The 21,185-nt window shown below is 41.8% G+C and overlaps 1 protein-coding gene across 3 annotated transcripts in view; it reads left to right on the top strand.

The window, feature by feature from the left end:
- Positions 1-21,185, top strand: part of LPCAT2 (lysophosphatidylcholine acyltransferase 2) — a 70,346-nt gene that overhangs the window by 21,214 nt on the left and 27,947 nt on the right. For 2 of the 3 annotated variants that reach the window (XM_045442788.1, XM_045442790.1), the window contains exons 6-11: positions 466-524; positions 1,784-1,818; positions 5,132-5,186; positions 14,745-14,827; positions 17,436-17,561; positions 19,347-19,500. In XM_045442788.1, the coding sequence (XP_045298744.1) occupies positions 466-524; positions 1,784-1,818; positions 5,132-5,186; positions 14,745-14,827; positions 17,436-17,561; positions 19,347-19,500 (512 nt within the window). The remainder of the gene's footprint in view (positions 1-465; positions 525-1,783; positions 1,819-5,131; positions 5,187-14,744; positions 14,828-17,435; positions 17,562-19,346; positions 19,501-21,185) is intronic. The other variant, XM_045442789.1, reaches the window with a different exon arrangement.

The following is a 21,185-nucleotide window of genomic DNA, read 5'->3' on the forward strand; positions in this document are numbered from 1 at the left end:
ATACGTAATTTCATAGTAACTGATAATACTTTAACATGTGTTTGTATGGGCTGCTGGAATGCTCAGAGCCCAAGTTAGAACTCACTTCTAGCAAGTGGGGCTCGTTCTTGCTGCAAGTATTTGCTTTGATTTAGATTTTCTTCTCCCCATTTTCTCTTTGTCTTGACTTTGCCGTTATTTTTATTTTTTTAATCCTGTTGTATAATAAGTATTTAGAAAATGAAAACATGTGGGGATGTAAATAAATCTTTTCAGTGACTTGGGCATAACATTTAATATCTTGGTTTCCTAATTCTGAATTTTAGAACTCTCTCATTTTGGTAAAGCACTAGGGATCCTGCCAACATTTCACAGTTTGTGTGTATTCTTAAAGCAGTAAAGTATATGTGTACCGTTTATTATTAATTCTCTTTATGGTAATCCTCATGTCATATATGAAGATGTAATGTCTCAATGTGGTTTTAGGGGCCTTCATTCCAGGGGTTCCTGTGCAGCCGATCCTCCTTAGGTACCCGAACAAGCTGGTAAGCATAGTGTTTGACCGTGGGAAAACATCTCAAACATTCCGAACAGCACAAATCCTCCGGGACCCCTTTTAGAATTTGAAGAAAGCTCTGAATAGACAGAGGTTGGAAGCACATGGGTAGACCCCATTCCCCGTGCCACATTTCATTTCTAGAAGTTTGCCAAGAGAGGCACGTGTTTGTGGACACCAATATTACACGATGTCTCTGGTATTCCTAAGCTCCAGGAAGGCATTTCCCCAGTTTCTCCTCTGTTGTTACTGTGATGGTCCAATGAAGTCTCAGATTCAGGCTCCTATTGGCCTGGGTAGCAGGAAACGTGCATAGATTTGTGATTTGCACTGAGCCTACAAAGAGACTTTTCCTGATTCAGCGGTCATTACTGGAGGGATAGCTGGTGTCGCAGGATAAATCTGGGACTGGCTTGGGGTTTCATTACTGGCTCAGTACTTCCTAGCTGTGGGACTCTTGGCAAGTAACGTGAATAAGAAGATACATGAAAAGAAGCTGTCATCCTATAGAAGGTGGACGGTTGGCTCAGGAAACAGGGACTTCCACTCCAGCTGGGCACACCGCTGTCTTCTGGATATTATTGTGCCACTGTTTTCCTAAAGAAAGAATTTTTGGAATCTGTTTTGTCTTGAGAGGAACTTTCTCTACTAGAGACTTTCCATGAACAAGCAGAATGTAATGATTCATTATCTATGTCACTTAAGATCAAGAGTTCTCGATCAATTCAACTTCCTTTCAGTGGCTGTCTTCTCACCTTTGGACATCCCCTAGTTAAAAAATTAATATCTATCAAGATTTACTTAATTGTACTTCTGCCTATTTGGCATTTATGTAAATCCTTTCACTATGTACTACTCTAATCTTTTCTCCCAAGCATGTACCCCTCCCTTTTTTTTGGGAACTGATATATTCTGGGCTTTATAAGCAAATTAATTATCCAGATGTGTTCACATTAGGAGAAAAAATAGCTAAGCGTGCTCAGAATTCTATTAAGAATTAAAAGCAACTTAATTTCATGAAAAGATAGGTGGCTACGTATAGAAAACAGATTTTTGCCATGTAGAGATATAATCCAAGAATTCCTAGAGCAATTTGCTGTCGTTTAATAGGCTTGTTTTACTTTTCAACATACTGCTTTTAATTCAGCAGGGACGTATATGAGTACCAATATGAAAATAAGATTTCGATTTTATTTAGCTTTTATTTTTTTCTCTGAACTAACAGTCTAAACACCTTTGTTATTGTAGGATACCGTGACGTGGACATGGCAGGGGTATACATTGTAAGTTGCTTCTCTCTATTATTGGTTTCTATAAATTTTGTTCAGGGAAGAAAAAGAAAAATTATTTATTCCTTTTTTTTAAAAAAAAGCCTTGTTTTTGTAAAAGTAAAGATTTCTAATCAGATCCTAGAATCTTGTAAAGGAGAAAGTCTGTAGAGAGCATCACTATCTTTCCTGTTAGCCCCCAGCGCCGGCCACGTGTAGAATTCTGGCTGTCTGCCGTGTTCTTGCGGGTCTCATGTGTGTAGCTACCAATCCTTAAGAAACAGTCCAGTGACCCAGTTTGTACCCTACTTAGCTTTAATCTTGTAGTTTTATTCCCACTGCAGATTTAGCATGTTATCTGGTGTCTCCATTGTTGTTTTACTATATCGGTTTAAGCAGTCCGGAGTCATTGCGTCATATGGCCTAAAATAGCTGTGATGTGTCTGATCTGAGCTGAGAAAATAGCTAAGCTTTCAGTTCCGTTCCTGGATTTTAAAAGCAGAGGGATCAGCAGTTTCTATAAACATTTAAGACAGGAGAGGAATACAGCTCGCCATTAAGCAAAGCTGCACTGAAACAGGCCTTTAAAAAGAACAGAGCATGTACAATCGTACTTTCTCTCAAGACGTTTTTGTCGAGTTCCCCCTGGATAAGTCTGAGCTGGTTTATATTTGGTGAGAGCCATGTAAAATGCTTGGATGTGAGGACTTTGCCTGGGGCTTACCCAGCAATGCCTTTTGATACTATTACATAGAGAGTTTACATAACGTCGTCGATGCATAGACAACCACTTGGACCTATTTAAAAGGGAATCTTCATTCGCCTTCAAGTATCTTGTGACTTCCTTGCATACCTCTTAGATAATCCAAACAATGTATGAAAGTCAGTTTTTTTTTTATGGTGCATGCCAATCTTCTCCATTTTGTATGTGTGAATTGCATCAAAATAATAAATTTAAATCAGAATAGGTAACTGATGGGCCATTCACATGTGTTAGTGTTTATTAACATGTGAAACGTGTATGTTCCTATTACGCTTCAGTCCTTCATAGTTGAAGTTAAGTAAACGACACTCAAAATAAAGACCACAAATTGTAAAGAATATCTAGGCATTATGTGGTCTTTAACTCTTCAGGAAATCAGTTTATTTATTTGGCTAGAATACGTGTTTTGTGCCACTGTTGATCTTGGGTTCCTGGTTTTCAGCTTTTTATACGAGAGCAAGTGAGAAGAAACAAATAGTGTGAGAGTATTTTAGAAAGAGGAGTGCCTACAAACTGGATATAGTGTGTCTTTATAGTTCCTGAGTTGTGTCATCCTTAGGGCCCTGACAATTTAAGTGCCTTGCAGAGATAGTGACTTCAGATTCACAGTGCGCTCAGTATGTCTTTTTCAAACTTTTTCATCAGTCCAGGTAGGCATGAAGGTCAAGTAGGAGAACGCCTTCTTGGAAGGGGGATCAGGATAGAAAATGGAGTGTTCTGGTTAAACCAGCCTTCTAACAAGTGTGACAAAGGGAAGAAGAAAATAGGAGAGAGAATTCAGAAAAGAGAGGAAAACACTTTTTGAGGAGTTAAAGATTTCTTAGGAGTGATAAACACAAAATCTTTAAAAGGCACAGCTTTGTTTTGTCCAAATGCCACATTGTGCTTGGCCTGTGGTAACTCTCATTTCTGCCCGAATCCTCCAGTGGGCTTCATACCATATTTAGCACTGAATCTGTTACTCTTAAGTCAGTTTTCTCAGTTGCTCCTGCTCCAAGGGCTAGTCTAGACTCAGATTCTAAGGAAGAGATTCTATACCAAGACAGACAGCCCAAGGGAGAGAGTTAATAAACTTGGGGAATACACTCAGAGAAAGGGCAGCTATGGAAAAGCCATTTTGTGTGGGTTTGAGAAGTGTTGTTTGGACAACACAGGTTCAATGAGATCTTATGCCTGGTTTGTTTCGTTTTCCTTCCTCCTTCCTTCCTTCCTTCCTTCCTTCCTTCCTTCCTTCACTCAGAATTTTCAGAACAGATTTGTCTGTGTGAATCACCAAATTCAAAAGTTCAATTTAAATAACTCAGGGACGGGGCGCCTGGGTGGCTCAGTCGGTTGAGTGGCCGACTTTGGCTCGGGTCATGATCTCGCCGTCCGTGGGTTCGAGCCCCGCGTCGGGCTCTGTGCTGACGGCTCGGAGCCTGGAGCCTGTTTCGGATTCTGTGTCTCCCTCTCTCTGACCCTCCCCTGTTCATGCTCTGTCTCTCCCTGTCTCAAAAATAAATAAAACGTTAAAAAAATTAAAAAAAAATAAAATAAAATAAATAACTCAGGGACAATTTACTTTATAGTAGACAATGTGGATTGATTTTATTTGCTTGGAGTTAATAGTAAAAGTTTTTTTTCCCCTCAGATGTGAAGTTTGACAACCAATACTTAACAACTTATAATTATATACGGAATTGGTACATCTATTTCTTACATTCCTTCTTTTAACTAAGTTCCTTGTTTAAATTTCTAAATTTCTTATCTTAAGTAAGCCCCTTTAAATAACTTTTATAGCTAAATCATATTTTAGTTTCTTAAACACAAAAAAAGGTTGGTTGATTTCTTTCATGTAGTATAATCCACTCTGCCAGATTTTTGGGTCATCTGTCTACATGAGGTGAAATAAAAATCCCATAGAAATCCTATCCAGAGAATCTAAATATATATTAGAAAGGTACATAGAAACAACTATTTCAGAAATTATCTTTGAGAGGGTTGGCTTTAACCGTTCGCTTTAAAGAAAGCCTTTATCTGGTTTTACAATGAAATTTGAAACATTTCAGAAAATTTCTCCTTAAATAAAATATTGATTATTAATTGGGACAATTATGATAAAGTTTCTGCTTTTAGGGAAAGGCCCACTGTTTGTTTGTTTGTTTGTTTGTTTGTTTGTTTGTTTTTAATATCAGAGAAGAGTTTCGAAATGTAATGTTTACTTCAGGAGTTTTCCTATAAGCACATTTATGTACCTTAAAATGTGGCCTTGGTAGTTTCTCTAGGCTCGTAGGCCTACAAGCCTGAGTTGTCAAGGAGACTTCACATTTGGGGTTTAGTCTGCCGAGCTGCAGCTCTGACTCACAAGTACATATTTGGTGTTGTACTTGGTGATTTAACTTTGGAATATCAAGAATACTTGCTTAAGCCCAAGGAGTGTTACAGCTGCCGTGTGGCATTCATAAGCACAAAATATATATATGAAGTATGACGTGGCAGTGTTTGCCTATAAAGAAAGGACCGTCGGGTAATATAGATGATACTTGTGTTACCGTATAAAGATGGCCTGTTCTTTTTTCTCCTCAGCATTCAGCTCTGTATGCTCACTTTCTGCCAGCTCTTCACAAAGGTGGAAGTTGAGGTAAGTCATTCAAAAACAGTCTTGGAACTGGAGATTTGGCCTTTCCTTTTCTTTTGCACTTCTAGTCTCGAGAGCCCCACTGTACAAAGGTTGGCAGTTAAATCCGCCATGGCGCCGGTCTTTTACAAACTGTCCACCTGGCTGTCAGATCCAGCCCTTGGAATCCTATCAGGAAAAACCTCTGGCTTCTGGGAACTTTCATAGGCGACCACCCTGGCTGACCAGATTTGCATAACTGGTTTCTATCATCCTCCTTTCAATGCTGACCTCTGCCTGGTTGAACGGTATGGTGTGCTTCACATCTTGACAAAAGGAGCTGCATACAGTAGCCGATGGAGCCCCACAGCTCCTGGAAGAGTACTTTCTGTCAGAGCGGAGAGGTGCTACTTGGACTCTGGGGAGAGGCACAGACGTCAGAAGCCCTCACTTTGGACTCACTCTGCACCTGGAAAGCCTGAGGAAATCCTCTCTGGGAGGCAGCTCATGTCAGCATTCTTTTGGCCTGGTTTGGCCATCTTTGGGTTTGAGTTGCAGAGACAGGCAGGGAGTGCGGGAGCAATTAGATGGTTCTGAAAATCCTGGCCAGATTTTTAAGACTCTGAACGATGGTTCCAGAACCGTTCTTAGATGCTAGCAATGATGAGGAATGGACTCATAAATGCAGAGTCAGTAGAGTTGGCTCTAGTGATACCCTCAGGGAGCCTCTGAAGACAGAAGGGTCCGAAGAGCGAGTCAGGCTCTTGCCTTCATTTTCCAGTTGCATCCGTAGATTGTGCAATGAGAACTCTAAGTTTGCATATGTTAATTCGGAGTCCTGAGTGGGGGCCCATGCTCCCAGTGACAGGACATGGAATTTAAGTCACAAGAATACTGGTTTTTTGTTGTTGTATAGCTTAGTCATTTAGCCACATAGAGGTCAGAAATACCAAATGATGTAGGGGGCAAATTGCATTTCGAAATGAGTTTCACTTTGGTGAAATTTTTCTGGAGACTTACAGGTTGTCTGCTTGCCAGGAAACAATCTATTTATTAATTGTATGCCACACTTCCCCCCCTTTAAAACCAGTTCAGTCTCTCTCAATGTGATCAAAAAAACACTACTTTTTAGAATATACTTAGATGTTTCCAGAGAAAAACAGTAATCTGTACTCTAATAAGTTTGAGAAATACCAGTGTAAATAAAATCAATCAGATTTCTTTTTCTCAAGACCTGTCAGTGCCTTTGAGATGGTGTGACCACCATATCCCTTTTTCTCTGGATACCTCCTGGAAGCGGTGTTCCATAGGATATATTTTGGGAAGCCCTGTCAGGAAGAAATATTATATTATTTCTAAGTACTCCAAGCGTGCTCTTCCATCTTTCATAGCTGTGCAGATAGACTAGCTCTGTTTGCTTTCTCTAAAAAAAGGAAGGAAGGAAGGAAGGAAGGAAGGAAGGAAGGAAGGAAGGAAGGAAAGGAGGGAGGGAGGGAGGAAGGAAGGAAGGAAAACTTATACTTAAAACACCCACCCTGTCTTCTCTGCAAAATTGGAAGATGTTGTTTATATAATATATATGCTGCCCCTTCCTCTAAATTTACCCTTCCCCAGCTAAAACAAGATCTAGCAACAGATGTGGAAATGCACCTAGAACTGTCTAGCACATATTTCAGTGGTCAAACTATTACAACAGAGGTATGCAAAGGCCTCATTTTTTGTGTCCTGACCATTATTACCACATTTCCTTTCTGTGTCATGGCCTTTTTCCTTTTCTATCTTTCTTTCTTCCTTTCTTTCTTTCTTCCTTTCTTTCTTTCTCTCTCCCTTCCGCTCTCCCTCCCTTCCACTCTCCCTTCCTTCCCTTCCTTTCCCTCCTTCCTTTTTCTTTCTTTCTTTCTTTCTTTCTTTCTTTCTTTCTCTTTCTTCCTTCCTTCCTTTCTTCTTTCTTTCTTTCTTTCTTTCTTTCTTTCTTTCTTTTTCTTTCTTTCTCTCTTCCTCCCTTCCACTCTCCCTTCCTTCCCTTCCCTTCCCTTCCTTCCCTTTCTTTCTTTCTTTCTTTCTTTCTTTCTTTCTTTCTTTCTTTCTCCCTTCTACTCTCCCTTCCTTCCCTCCTTCCTTTTTCTTTCTTTTCTTTCTTTCTTTCTTTCTTTCTTTCTTTCTTTCTTTCCTCTCTCTTTCTCTCTTTCTCCCTCCTTCCCTCCCTCCCTTCCCCCTTTATTCCCTCCTTCTTTCTTTTCCATTACAGTGTTTGCATTCTCCAGCCAGTTCTTAGACCTGTTTGAATAATACTTGCTGGCAAAGAAAGAATATATCCTTTGATAACTTCACAAACAAAATGGCTAGCACCTGGTTTAGAATAGCTGAATTGGTAAGATTCAATGTGTTTGAATTGTGGTGCAGGGCAAGAGGATGGGACTCTGTGGCCTTCACATGTAGTCTTCTTATTTTAATTATATTTATTTTAGATTCATGATGCTACCTTTCACCTTGGGGACTTCTCACCACTTTATGACTTTTGAGTATTTTCATTCCCCCCGGTTGGGCACAATTGAAAAATGTATCCCACAGCCCGTCTGGTGCTCTCTGTGTCCACACCCTGGCTCAGGGCCCTGGAGAGTTGGGCGCTGTGTCAAGACTCCGGCTTCTGCACCACATCTGGGGATGCCCGACTTGAGCTGCCACACATGTAGCTTAGTTAGAAGGCTCGGCGTGTTTAGTTGTGCCAGCTACAGTCGTGTTGGTTGTTCAGAAGCACCCCCTCCCAGCGTCCATGTTCATTACAACTGATGGAAATCCTAGTTATTATTTTTTACATATGTTTTTAGAACTTTAGAACTTCTAGTAACCAGTTAAGCTTAATTAAGATGTACCGTTCAAGAATGTGGTCTCAAGTTTTGCGGTTTTTATTTTTATTTATTTTTTACTTTTTTAATGTTTATTTATTTTTGAGAGAGTGAGAGAGACAGAACGAGCAGGGGAAGGGCAGAGAGAGGAGGGGACAGAAGATCCAAAGCAGGCTCTACAGTGACAGCAGCAAGCTCGATGTGGGGCTCGAACTCGTGAACCGTGAGATCATGACCTGACCTGAAGTCAGAAGCTTAACCGACTGAGCCACCAGGCACCCCAAGTTTTGCAGTTTTTAAAATGAACTTGAGTGGATCATTTGGTATCCTTTTAGACACTGCACTGGTGAGTCATAGGACATCTCTGGATGCTGAAAGCTGTATTCTTTCCTTTTACAACTCACTCCTCACTGATGATGATTTTCCAACTCTGTAGTTACCGAAACCATTGGATAGTTAACACCTAGGGAGTGTAATGTCTCCTCCCCTCACTCCCTCTCTGCTTTCTCAACAGAGACTTGCTTTTGAAAAGGCCATTATTTCCTTGACTCTTGAGTCTTAAAAATACAATCAGGTCCAAACCTCACACCCTCTATAATTGGTCTTCCGGCATCCTTGAACAATGATGCCATGTGTGTCCGCAGAAGGTTCTCCTGAAAGTTATTCTCTGGATCATAATGGCATAGTGGATGTGTTTAAACTGTCTTTGAGTGGTTACTTTTATTGGCTAGCTACCTCACATGTATGTCTTTATAAGCATCTGGCTTAGGGGCATAGGGAAGAAGATAGCTAGTAGGAAACATCCCCAAATGTGACATAAATCAACAGCCTGCTAGTGAATCTCATGAAAGAGAATCCACGCAAAGCCAGATTATAGGGCACTATGTGGACAACAGCTGTTTTATGGATGGAAACAGGGCATTCACAGTGATCATCAGTCTGTTTCCTCCTTCATAGGTTATATCTCTATTTGTATTCAGAGCTATCCTTTATAATACAGGTACAGAAAAATGATTTGTAGGCAGACAGAAACATTTTGTTTTAGTAAATTCTTTTGCAAAGCTTAAAGCAAGCTTCTAGTGGCTAAAATTGGACTTACAGTACTTTATGGTAGTCCATTGTCACAAGTAAGAGAAGGTCATTGTTTTTTTATTAAAAAAACAATTCTGATTTTGGAAAGGATTGTAATAGTGAGTGTTATGACCAATCCCTGTAGATAGATACAACTTTTTATTTATTTAAAAAAAATTTTTTTTTAATTTTCATTTATTTTTGAGAGAGAGAGAGAGACAGAGCGTGAGCAGGGGAGGAACAGAGAGAGAAGGAGACACAGAATCAGAAGCAGGCTCCAGGCTCCGAGCTGTCAGCACAGAGCCCGACCCGGGGCTCGAAGCCACAAACTGAGAGATCATGACCTGAGCCAAAGTCGGACGCTTAACCAACTGAACCACCCAGGCGCCCCAATACAACTTTTCAAATCTCCAAAGAGTGTATTACTTAGGGAAGGTTCAGATATGTTTATGTCAGTTAAGCTCAGTCAGTTAAGCGTCCGACTTTGGCTCAGATCATGATCTCACGGTTCGTGAGTTTGAGCCCTGCATCGGGTTCTGTGCTGACAGCTCAGAGCCTGGAGCCTGCTTCTGATTCTGTGTCTCCCTCTCTCTTTGCCCCTCCCCTGCTCACACACTGCCTCTCTCTCAAAAATAAATAAACATTATTTTTTAAAAAAAGAAATAGAATGTTAATATAAAGAATATTAGCTGGGGTTTTCTTCCAATTCTGCTGCTACCAACCTGTATGTGCTCGAGTGAATGACTTAAGCCTCTCCTAGCCTGTGTTCTCAGTGGTAAAATGGGGATAATGGCACCTCTTTTATAGGGTGGTTAGCATTTAATAAGGTTACTTACGTACTAGCACGTGGTAGGTGTTCAATAAGCATTCACTTGTATTTCCCTTATCCTCTAAATGTCTCTGTTCTTCAGGGAAGAAAGCAGTGAATGGTAGTTCGTAAATGCCTTCCTTGATTCGCATTTGCTCTTTCTTGAAGACTTAAAAGAAGAATCACGAGAAGAGCCAGAACTCCACGTTTGTTGAGAGTGATTCGTTAAAGTCCTTTCCTGTTACTTGGAAGAAGAAAAGACTGATTGTAGTATCGTCACTCATCAGTCTTTCTCTTTTAGTAGAAAGGAATGTGCCCCGCGTGGTCAGGAAACAATGAATAAGGCAGTTTTGCTGGGCCTGAGTAGCCATGTAAAGGGTTGGCTCTGGATATCGGATCGCCTTCAAAACGGGCTGAAGAATTCTGACTTTATCTTGCGTGCAGCCTAAGGCCCGGGAGGAGGTAGGGCACTCCCAGACCAGCAGGACAAATGAGGTGTTAGCATGGGAAATATGTCGGTTAGCCTCCCCTTAGATGGGGCAGGGTGGTGCCGAGCCTGCGGGGGGGAGGAACAGAGCACATTGAAGCGAGGCCCGGAGCCAGTCTCGGGAGCAATGGGAAAAAACTGGGGAAGCTCACCTGGGCTGTTGTGGGGAGGCAGTGCCTGCCGTCTCCCCACCGAGGTTCCATAGCTGGATCTGTGAGATAATCTCATGGCGGGCAGACTAATAGGGGAAAGGATACACACATCTATTCACTTTTAATATGTGTACAAGGCATCATGGGGAATAAAAAGTGGATATCACAAAAAGTAGTGAGGAAGGGGAGGGAGGGGGTAGGCCACGCAGGGGAGAGTCAGTGGTTTTTAGGAAAGACTGGTGGGCCCTGGGAAGAATAGACCGGGAGCTATGATAGCGTGTGATCACGTTTGTCTGTGTGTGATGTCGAATTCCAGTCGTGTCACCTGTGGTAAGAGTCCATCTTCCCTGTTGGGTGAAACTCCCCAGGAGGGACTTGAGGACAGATGAGGGACAACTGAGTTCCTCTCGGAGTAGCTGACTTTAGGGAGGTAAGGGAAGTTCAGAGAAAACGTCTCCCCACATTGGCTATTTTCCAAGTGTCTTCAGCTCAAAATAATCAGTATACCAAAGCGGTATGTTTTGGGGTCGCATGTCCTTAACTCTTTCACTGTCTTCCTTCTAAAGTTGAGCGTGAAGTACCATTGGGATGAAAAGTAGGACTGCAACCTGAGAAGCACAGACCGTGTTTGAAACATTTAGATATGACGGCAGCAGATGCAGCACAGATATCCAAGCCGCAGTGAGGTTCATGTTAAGTAACTTGATCCTCACCTGTCACACAGACACTAAGGAAACAGACTCAGTATTGAGATCACATTTGGGGGCACACTTGCATGATTAAAAGGAAAAGGGAAGACCTTCGGCAAAACAAAACTATTTCTGAGTCTGGAGGCGGTATGGTCACCTGGGGAAAATCACATAATTTTCAAGCAGCTGTAAGGACCCTATGGAGCTTCCCATGGATCGGAGGAGCCTCAGCCCATAAGATTGTGCACCTTTTTTTAGCATCCCGCAGTGGTCTCTAGCAGGGATGGGAAGGCAGGAGCAAGAGAGGTGATCGTGGGTATGTGGTTGGCGCCATGGGTGTGGCAGAAGGGGGAGATTCTGGATGACAGAAAGTCCACACGGAGGTGTCTGACTCCTGAAGGGCAGTGGGGACAGGCAGGCAGCTGTTGCCAGGAAGGGAGGGACGAGCATGTCCTGAGGGTCACTAGCAGGTTCTTACAGTCTGTGCCGGACCAGGTTAGAGAAGTAAAAGCTAATAGGCGACGAAGGGAAATTCTCATGGAAGAACTTGCCAGAGAAGGTTAGCGTCCTATGTTTGTCGCCCTGGCTGAGGCACAGCTGAGAACACCTGTGGCCAGGTGGAGAGCCGTGAGATCAACATGTCTGATGAACCGTCCATGTGGATACTCGGGATGGTGAGAGAAGGTGAAGGTAGAAAAGAAAATTTGGGGTCCTGAAGACCCTGCGGTATTGAGCTGTGTATTAGGGGACAGTAGCAGACAACAACAATCACGTTTTTCTGTCTTCAGCCAGTCTCCCTACCCGCATAGAGGACACGTATATGCTGTGAGCCTTGAATGTCTACATGCAAAATGGAAATGTGCTAAAGAGGGCTAGGTCCGCTCCAAGGAGAAGTGACTTCTTACGAGAATTTCCATTGAATTGCTTCTCAGGAGGCATGGGAGGCCTCCAAGGCCCGTGAGGGTCAAATACAGGCTTTTAATTATTTTGTACTCTCAGTGGAATTTTCTTCATTGAGAATAAAATGCCATGCCAATATGAGAGTTATTAAAAATTCTTTCACGGAAAATATTACCTGCAGTAAAAGGAATTAAACCCACAGTTCGTCGTATTATGTTTGGTTAACAGTGTAGCCGTATTTATTTTTCAGGGTTTTCAAGGATGTGCTTTTATAACCTACAGATTAAGCGTGTGTCAAATGATCATGTGGCTTTTTTTTTTTTTAAAGTGAAGAATTATATGGCAGTTTAAAACGTTTTTGTATTCTTTTGTTAGAGGTTTTATGAACATTGATTTTTAACGTCTTGTTTTCTTCCTTGGATTTCCTACTAAGCACGCATAAGAAATTCAAATTTAGAACAGGATGGAGGGACACTTGAGAAAGATTTATCTGCAAAGATCGGATGTTGCTCTGGATACATAAGTGATGTGGGGACCTCTGGTGGCTTAGCGTGTTTTTCCATCTTCAAGAATAATGATCCTAAGTGGAAAGCTAGCCGTCGAATTCCAGTTGGAGAGGGCTTTCGAGAACATCGAGTCGAACTTCCTCGCTTGACAAGAGGGGGAACTGAGTCTCATCAGGGCTGAATGACTTTCCCGGGACCTCACGGCAGACACAAGACAGCAAGCAGCCGAAACAGTGTTCTTTGCACAGCATGCCACCGTCCCCTGGGAGAGGCTGTGTCACATAGCGGTCAATGGCAGTCAGTCACCTAGTGCACGGTCCTACGATTCCTGTCCAGTTTCTCCTCCCGTACCACTTGCATCCATGCTTGCCTCTGCACCCTCACTCCCTCTGTTCGTGGTCTTTCCTTCTCTCACGGGGTGATTCCAGACCCTCCAGGGCTTCTCCCTGCTCTTAGCCTTTTCCTCTTTGGTTTGTCCACTCCTACCAACCCATGTTTCTGCTCAAAAGCTTGGACCTGGTCACAAGAGCCCGTGGCTCACACTTCATCTCTGAATCACCCTTGCCCAAAGGCTTCTTGACGTGATTAACAGGATTTGAAAACAGGTCGACATGAGTCCAAAAGTGGTGTTCTTTATACAGTCTTCTTTCTCTTTCAAATCGCGATCCTGCCACTGGTGTGTGGTCTTAACCTCTTCAAGCTACTTTCTTCACCCGTCAAGTGCAAGTGGTGGAACTGACCTCAAGGAATTGTGGAGAGTTAATCTTATAAAGCCCCTAATATACAGTACCCGGCACGTACCCAGCCTATGGTACGTGCTTAATGGATGGTAGCTCTCATTGGTAGACTGCACTCATCTATCATAACTTTTACCCCACCGCATGGAGAGCTCCTTGAGGGCAGGGGCTTTGCTGTCCTGTCTTCTGGGTTTAGTGCAATGCCTGGCATACAGGAGGTGCCTCAGCAATATTTATTGAATGAAAATGGGCCATGAAGTTTTAAGCAGGTCTTTTAATGTGAGTCCCAATCCTGTGACTAAAATCAAGAGGACTGGTGGAATGAAAATAATGCATATAAAACCCTTAGCATGGTGCCTGGTCCATAGTTATAATTCAATGAACAGTAGCTATTGGTGAGATCATGTTTATCCTTAAAAAGCCAAGATCAAGTATTAGCTCTTCTGTAAAGCTTCTTTGGCTGCCTTTCCCTGCCCCCTGCCGAATTAATCATTTCCTATCCCTTGCTCTCATACTCCAGGAAGGATGGTTGAGTGGGGAAAACAAGGGTTTTAGAATCTGATAGGACTTGGGCTGAGTCCTGGTCATGTGACCTTTATAACTTGAACCTAAGTTAGTTGGTCTATCCTAGTAAAATACAGATCTTTTTTGGAGCAGGAATAGAGTCCTGTTCATCTTGCCTGGTATATAGTAGGTGCTCAAAAAATATGCAATGAGTTCAATATAGCACCAAAATCTTGTTAAATGTTAGAAAACTGTAAATAAAACAAGAACAGTACAAATGAGACATTACCGAATATCAAGTAGAGAAAAAAAAGTAAAATTTAAAATGATAACACATGATACTCTGCAAAAGCTAGAAAGCCCATGCTAAGGGTTAAAAGAGAGCAGAAGAAATGCAAAGCGTGACATTTGAACAAATGATAAAAATATGGCTGACACAGGCGTGGGTAGAGAAGATAAATCACAAGAAACGGGTTACTTCTGGTACTAACATTTTCACACAAAGGGCTGGAAGTGGTAGGAAGTACCGCTTGGAGAATAAGATCTCAGAACCTACAGCTTTACAACTTCCAGAATATTCCGGGCACTGGCTTCTTTCATCCTCGTCGCACTGAAGTGAGTGGGCGATCACAGCCCTCTTGTTAGGGTCCAGGCAACAGTGAAGAAAACTCCAGAGACCTACCAGTTAACACACAGAAAGACGCAGGGCTGAACTATGGATCCGCTGAGTCCACACACAGTGTTGTTCCCTGTCTAGCATGTAACCCATGCGCCAGGAAGGTGGGGGGTTTAATATAATGACAGACAGCTTGTAAATTAACGTATGTAACATTTAGTGCTTAGGCTTAACAGTTGTAATGGAAAGTTACGTTTGTCTTTCAGTTTATGCCTGTTCAAGTACCAAATGATGAAGAAAAAAGCGATCCCATCCTTTTTGCCTGTAGAGTCCGGAGTCTAATGGCAGAGTAAGTTTCTATATATCATCATAATCAACAGTTTTTAAATGATGGTAAATATATAGTTTTTATATAGTTTTAGGATTTGTTTTTTTGTTTGTTTGTTTGTTTGTTGTTTTTTTAATTCCGAGGGTCTCATTTCTTAAGTCATTCTGGTTAGAAATTCTAAATGTGCCCGGGGAATGTGGTAAAACAATCTACGAATATTTTCCCCAGATGCAGCCCCAAACTAATGGATATGTGTCTTTGCCAGAAAGGGAGCAGGGAGGATTCCATAACCAGAAGAGACCAGCCAGTGACTTCCACGGGGTGGATTCTCCTAAGCTGGCCTGTGGCTGTCTGACAAAGCCTTGTGACGGTCTGAGCCCTTCATGGTCCACTTCCTATGGCCCAGCCTCCACAGAGCTGCCAACGCTGGGTGTTTCAAAGGCATTAATGAATACAGCAACAAAAAGGAGGAAGTTTGCAAGGGAACGTAATGGAGGCACAGAAACGGGGGGGAGTCACCCCCATTCGGAATGGCTATAAGTTTAGGATTTGTAAATCGCAAAACGGGAGGCAAGTATTATCCTGCGCTTAAGGGAGTTTTAACTGCCCATTGCTCTGATTAGATCAGTCTCCTCCCGTCCTGTAATGAAAGCATGCATGCCATACTGTCCGACCTCCCAGGCAGCCCTATGAGGTGCTCACCCTCATGCCAGGTGCCACCTCTTTCCGCCCTTCCAGTAGGAGGGTTGACGCTCATAGGCCGGCGATATTTATCCCCAGTAAACATTCAAATGAGAACTCCGAATTGAGCTTCATGACTGAATTTGGTATTATAAGCAAGATTATATTTTTTATTACGTATATATTATATACATATTAATATTTCACAGGAGAAGAACTTTATTTTCAAAACAATAAATTTTCAAATGTTCAAAAAAATTTTACTATGTGTACCTATAGGTACTTGATTTTCCCAGTTTCTACATTAGCTACAAAATTTGCTTTTATACTGTTTTCTTCCCTTTCTCCTTATGTTTTCATATAAGCTCATGTCCAAAAGTTAGGAACTAAGATACATTTGGGGAATGGAGGGAATTTATACCAGGTATTTTGACCTCCCAATAATTTGCCTAAAAACAGAGCAGGGATTTGATTAGGCAGCCCTTTTGGTTTTTTTCTGAATTTGGAGCCGTGGAGATTTAAGGGTCTTGGATAAAGAGTAGGAAAGGCCTCCATTAGCTGCACAACCATGGACAGACAAGTCCCTCGAGGGGTCCTTTTCCTCCTGTGTAAAGTTGGAGTTAGAATACTCATCTCTCCTCTCTGATGGTTTTGCTTATCCTGAGAGTCACCTAGGAGAGTGTATGACAGAAGCATTTGAAAGTGGTAAAGTGGTGGTGCTACTACTCTTGATAAATACTTACCGAGTACTGTGCCAGGCTGTTACTCTGGGTAGCTAACGTGACCCTCACAGCACTTCTAGGAGGCAAGCGAGGGACCTGAGATTCAGAGAGGGAAGTCGTTTGCCCAAGATCATAGCAGACAGTGAGGGCCTGGGCTGGGACTCAGATCCCCACCTGCTACCCAAACCCAAAAGCTCTTAACGAGCATGCTGTACCCATGGAGCATGATAAATTATACATTCTTGAAATAGTTAAGATGTTTATTTTCCCGTTTAAGTATTCTTATACCAGAATGTTTACTCATCAAAAAGAGCCTAGTTGTAGATAGAAAAAAATACTTTATTCGTATCCCATTCATTGAAAATGTCACGTTCTTCACGGTGATTCAACAAAACCAAATACCGTTGAAGATCTAACTTCATGAGTCTCACTGAATATTTGTGAATGAAAGTTTTGTGAAGAGGAATCTTCAGGAAATTATTTCATGTTCTGGCCAGGCTTTCTTCTCAGTACTCAGTTTTTTTTCAAGTCATTTTATATATATATATATATATATATATATATATATTTCCAATCTAATTCATTATCAGATCTCTGAGCAGGAGGGAGCTAGTAGGGGTTATGTGCTCCTTTGAGGGTGGAGGATGTTTAGGTTTGGAAGAAATCTTGAGCCTCTTATCAGTTCTCTTCAGTATTTTCAGAAGATTATGTAGCAAGAAGTCATCTCCAGTTTCGAGAGATGGAAAAACGCAGATGGCTAGCGATTTGAGTAGTTTAGTCACTTACACTGTGTACAGACAAATGTATCTGTTCAAATGGTACTCCCACAGGCATTTTCGGCCCATCTTTACAATAGATAACCCTGCAGAGTAAGTAGGGTAATTATTCCTATATACAGATGACAAGAGCGAGGCTTAGGTTAAGAGCCAAAAGGTCCACGGCTGGTGAAAGACTCCACCGGACTGGAACATAAGCCTTATTCCTTTCCCTGAGACTGAAGTCAACTATTGTCACAGTTAAAACACAAAACAACCAGGAAGTCTGTGCAGAAGGAGAGAAATACGTCTCTTTTGCAATAATAAGCCAAAGCTACTGGTTTAAAAAGTAGTAAATACTTTCCTGTTTACTGTTGTTCGTTCACCAGCTCAGGCCTAATGAAAAAATCATTACCTTTCTTAAAAAAAAAAAAAAAAAATTGAATTTGTTTGCTTTGAAATGCTGTTTAGAGCTTTGGGAATTCCAGTAACAGACCACACCTATGAAGACTGCAGATTAATGATCTCAGCAGGACAGCTAACATTGCCCATGGAAGCTGGGCTGGTGGAATTTACCAAAATTAGCCGGAAATTAAAGTAAGTATACCTTTAAATTGCTACAGTTTTGTAAAGGTGTCCCAAAGAGATCTGAACTCCTCTACACTTATTTTCCCTGGTTTCATTAATGCTCGGCTCTCAAACCTCCATGGTGTTTATTAAGGAAGGCAGAGTTGTGAATTTATCTCCTACTTAGTTCATCCAGTTGTGTTTTTTCAAGGACAGTTAACTCAGAGACATATGTGTTGGTCACAGGAGGAGACTGAGAGAGAGTGGATATGGACCAGCACAGATCTGCCTCCGCCCAGAAGGGTCTCAGAGCAGTCAGCCTACCCCGCTGCCCTTTGCAAGGATGGCGTAATTAGATGGGATTGGCATGCGGTGGTCAGAACTTCTCGTGTGAAAAATGAATTGACTTGTAGAGAAGCAATTCTGACCATCGCTGAATTTTAAGTACTTACCCTCAATCTCCTTTTTCTTCTGGGTACATACTTTTTTTTTTTTAAGGCCAAAACCCCCCTTTGTGCTTTTATGAACAACCCATTTGAACCATCTGCTATGAAAGGTGTCACCCCTGGTTTCCCACTTACTACCATTCATTCTGTTTTCAGCCCTATTAGGGATTTGCAGAATGTATTGATTCCCTTGGCCTTGGCATCCTCCTTAGGAGGGAGCTGCAGAAGCAGTTATTGTGTTAAAGGTCAATATTTACTTATTTTTTTAAATATTTTTTTGATACTTATTTATTTTTGAGAGAGAGGGACAGAGTGTAAGAGACAGAGAGGGAGACCCAGAATCTGAAGCAGGCTCCAAGCTCTGAGCTGTCAGCACAGAAACCCACAAGCCACAAGATCGTGACCTGAGCCAAAGTCGGATACTTAACCAACTGAGCCACCCAGACACCCCAGAGGTCAATATTTAAAGATAATAGAGCAAGTATTATTTATATCTTCTAGATAGCAAACATGTTTTGATGTTATATTTACAAAATTCGTATAAATTTGAAAAGTTTAGATAGTTACTGAAATTGGATACAGAAGAAAGCAGTTATGTGTTAAGTCACCTGTTTACTAGTACAAGACAAAGGCATTTGTGCTGTAAGCTACGGTACGTTTTCTGGTGTTTTAGTGTTTTTATAACTAACATCGGAGGAAGTGTGTCCTATCTAATGAATCTCCCTGACACAACATTTTGTGAAATGTGCGTTCATTATCAGCCTGGAAGCTCCTTAGAAATTAAGAGTGGTATTTTTTTTTTTTAACAACTCAATAAGTACTTTTGACTTAATTAGTAATATTTGGATTACAATACGATTTCTTATTTTCTTTTCATGAGTCATTTCTTGTTCTGTCACATTGCTCTTCTCAGTTACTTTTCTTTTGCACAGATATTTGGGGGAAATTAGTCTTACCGATATCCTTTAAAAGACTCAGAAGCCTGGGGGGCGCCTGGGTGGCTTAGTCGGTTAAGCGTCCGACTTTGGCTCAGATCATGATCCCATGGTTTGTGGGCTCGAGCCCCGTGTCAGGCTCTGTGCTGACAGCTTGGAGCCCGGAGCCTGCTTCAGATTCTCTGTCTCCCTCTCTCTCTCTGCCCTTCCCCCTCTTGTTTTCCCTCTCTCAAAAATAAATAAACAGGAAAAAAAAAAAACCCTCAGAAACCTGTATACATGTTCCGTAGGTATCCCAAAATACCCATTTTATCTTCATTTTCAAATGTAACGATGTACAATATTTTTTCCCTCAGACAAACGAATGTTCGTAAAATGTCCTTGTGGATTGTAAGGGGCTGACAACACGCATCTCTGATTGTTTGTTTGCTTAGGTTAGATTGGGATAGCATTCGTAAGCAGTTGGACGAGTACGCAACCATTGCCTGTTGTTCCAAAGGAGGAAGAATCGGAATTGACGAATTTGCAGAGTATTTAAAGTTGCCTGTTTCAGATGTCTTGAGACAACTCTTCGCACTCTTTGACAGGGTATGTTAAAACGCGATCTTCAACTTGCTGACATTCATACTCTGCCCGTCTCCACGGGGCATAAATCAGTACGGCATTAGAAGAACTTGGCAGGTCGCTGTTAGAGGAAGCGAGGCCGAATGTGTGGTTTAATTTCATGATTTTGTTTGTTCCCCTTAATAAACGAGAGCAGTAGTAATATCATGATGTGCTTGTGTGCGTGCACGTGTGTGTTGCAACAGTTATGATAGTATCTATTTATTTTAAACACTAAGTCAGAAGTAAAGATTGTGACCATACAAACCATGTTTGTAATACGGAAATTGCCAAGGCCTCTTTAACTGGCAGGAACTTAAATATTTATGTCAAAATTCATACATTGATGACAGGGGTGGTACTGTTCTGTTCTGAAGGTTTTGGACTTCCCCCAAAATGTGTGACCACCAAGTAGATTTTCTTTTCAAATAACATTTTAGGACAAAGGCTTCAATTAAAGCTTGGCTGTTAGCCATTGTATTGGGGGTACAAATTTTCTGCTTATGAATATGTCAGTACATGCAGTTAGATAACTGAATTGTCACGGAGTCTCCTTAGGAAAAATGTATCAAGGTTTCAAGTTCTCTATTTTTAATGTGTTTTTTAACATATAAAATTGACAGTGAAGTTTACTGTCTTGGTTACAGTTTTACGAGGGTTCATAAATGCATCGAGGCATATAACTACCACTCCATTCAAGATATATCACAGGTGCAAAAAAGTATCCCCTGGGGCTATTCTTTTATAGTCAAATCCTTGCCCTACCCTTAACCCCCAACAGTCACTCCAACCCTACAGCTTTTGCCCTTTCTAGACGCCATATAGATGGAATCGAAGGGTACATATCCTTTTGAGTCTGGCTTCTTTGGCATAATGCATCTGAAATTCAGCCGTGCTGTTGTGTGTATCAGTAATTTGTTCCCCTTTCTTGCGGAGTGGTATTCCATTGTATGGACGCAACATTCTTGGCCTATCCGTTCCCCAACTGAGGAGGGTTTGGTTTGTTTCCAATTTGGGGCCATTAAGAATACAAACTGTGAATATTCCTGTATAGGTTTTTGTGTGAATGTAGGCTTTCGTTTCACCTGGGTACATACCTAGGACTGCAGTCTTGTTATTCCTTATCTGAGAGTGACTTTATGTTACACGGATTCCTGAAGGCTATTTGCGTGGTGAATAGAGCTGAGTTGCTAGCTCTTCCCTTTCAACAATTTAATGATGACGTCATACTGCCTTCGGTCTCCCACAACTTTGCTGCCTTACACACCTTGTTCTTTGGCTGTGGCTTTCCTCACCAACCCTCCTGCCGTGGTGTCTTGTCCAGAGGTAGTTGCTTTCTGTGTTTTGATGAGAGTTTCTAATTATAATTGGAAGGAGAGGGAGGCCCAACTGGACTTAGTCCCTCCTGGCTGGCACCGGAAGTCCCCGTTCTCTATTGACCGCTGGGAAAAGATACTTCACGAGGAAATGACAGCCTGATGACAGCAACGAGGACACGGCTTCTTTTTCCCTTTACCCAGAGCACACTCACGTTCCTAATGAGCTCGTCTGTGATCTCTAAGACTCATCATTCTTTAACATGACTCACTTCAGCCACCTTCTCTGGGTAGTGCCCAGTGCCCTTTCCTTGGCTTGCTTGCGGCACACAAGTAATCTTTCCCTGTCCCTGA

Source organism: Leopardus geoffroyi, chromosome E2 (assembly GCF_018350155.1).
Source record: "Leopardus geoffroyi isolate Oge1 chromosome E2, O.geoffroyi_Oge1_pat1.0, whole genome shotgun sequence".
NCBI classification, from domain to species: domain Eukaryota; kingdom Metazoa; phylum Chordata; class Mammalia; order Carnivora; family Felidae; genus Leopardus; species Leopardus geoffroyi.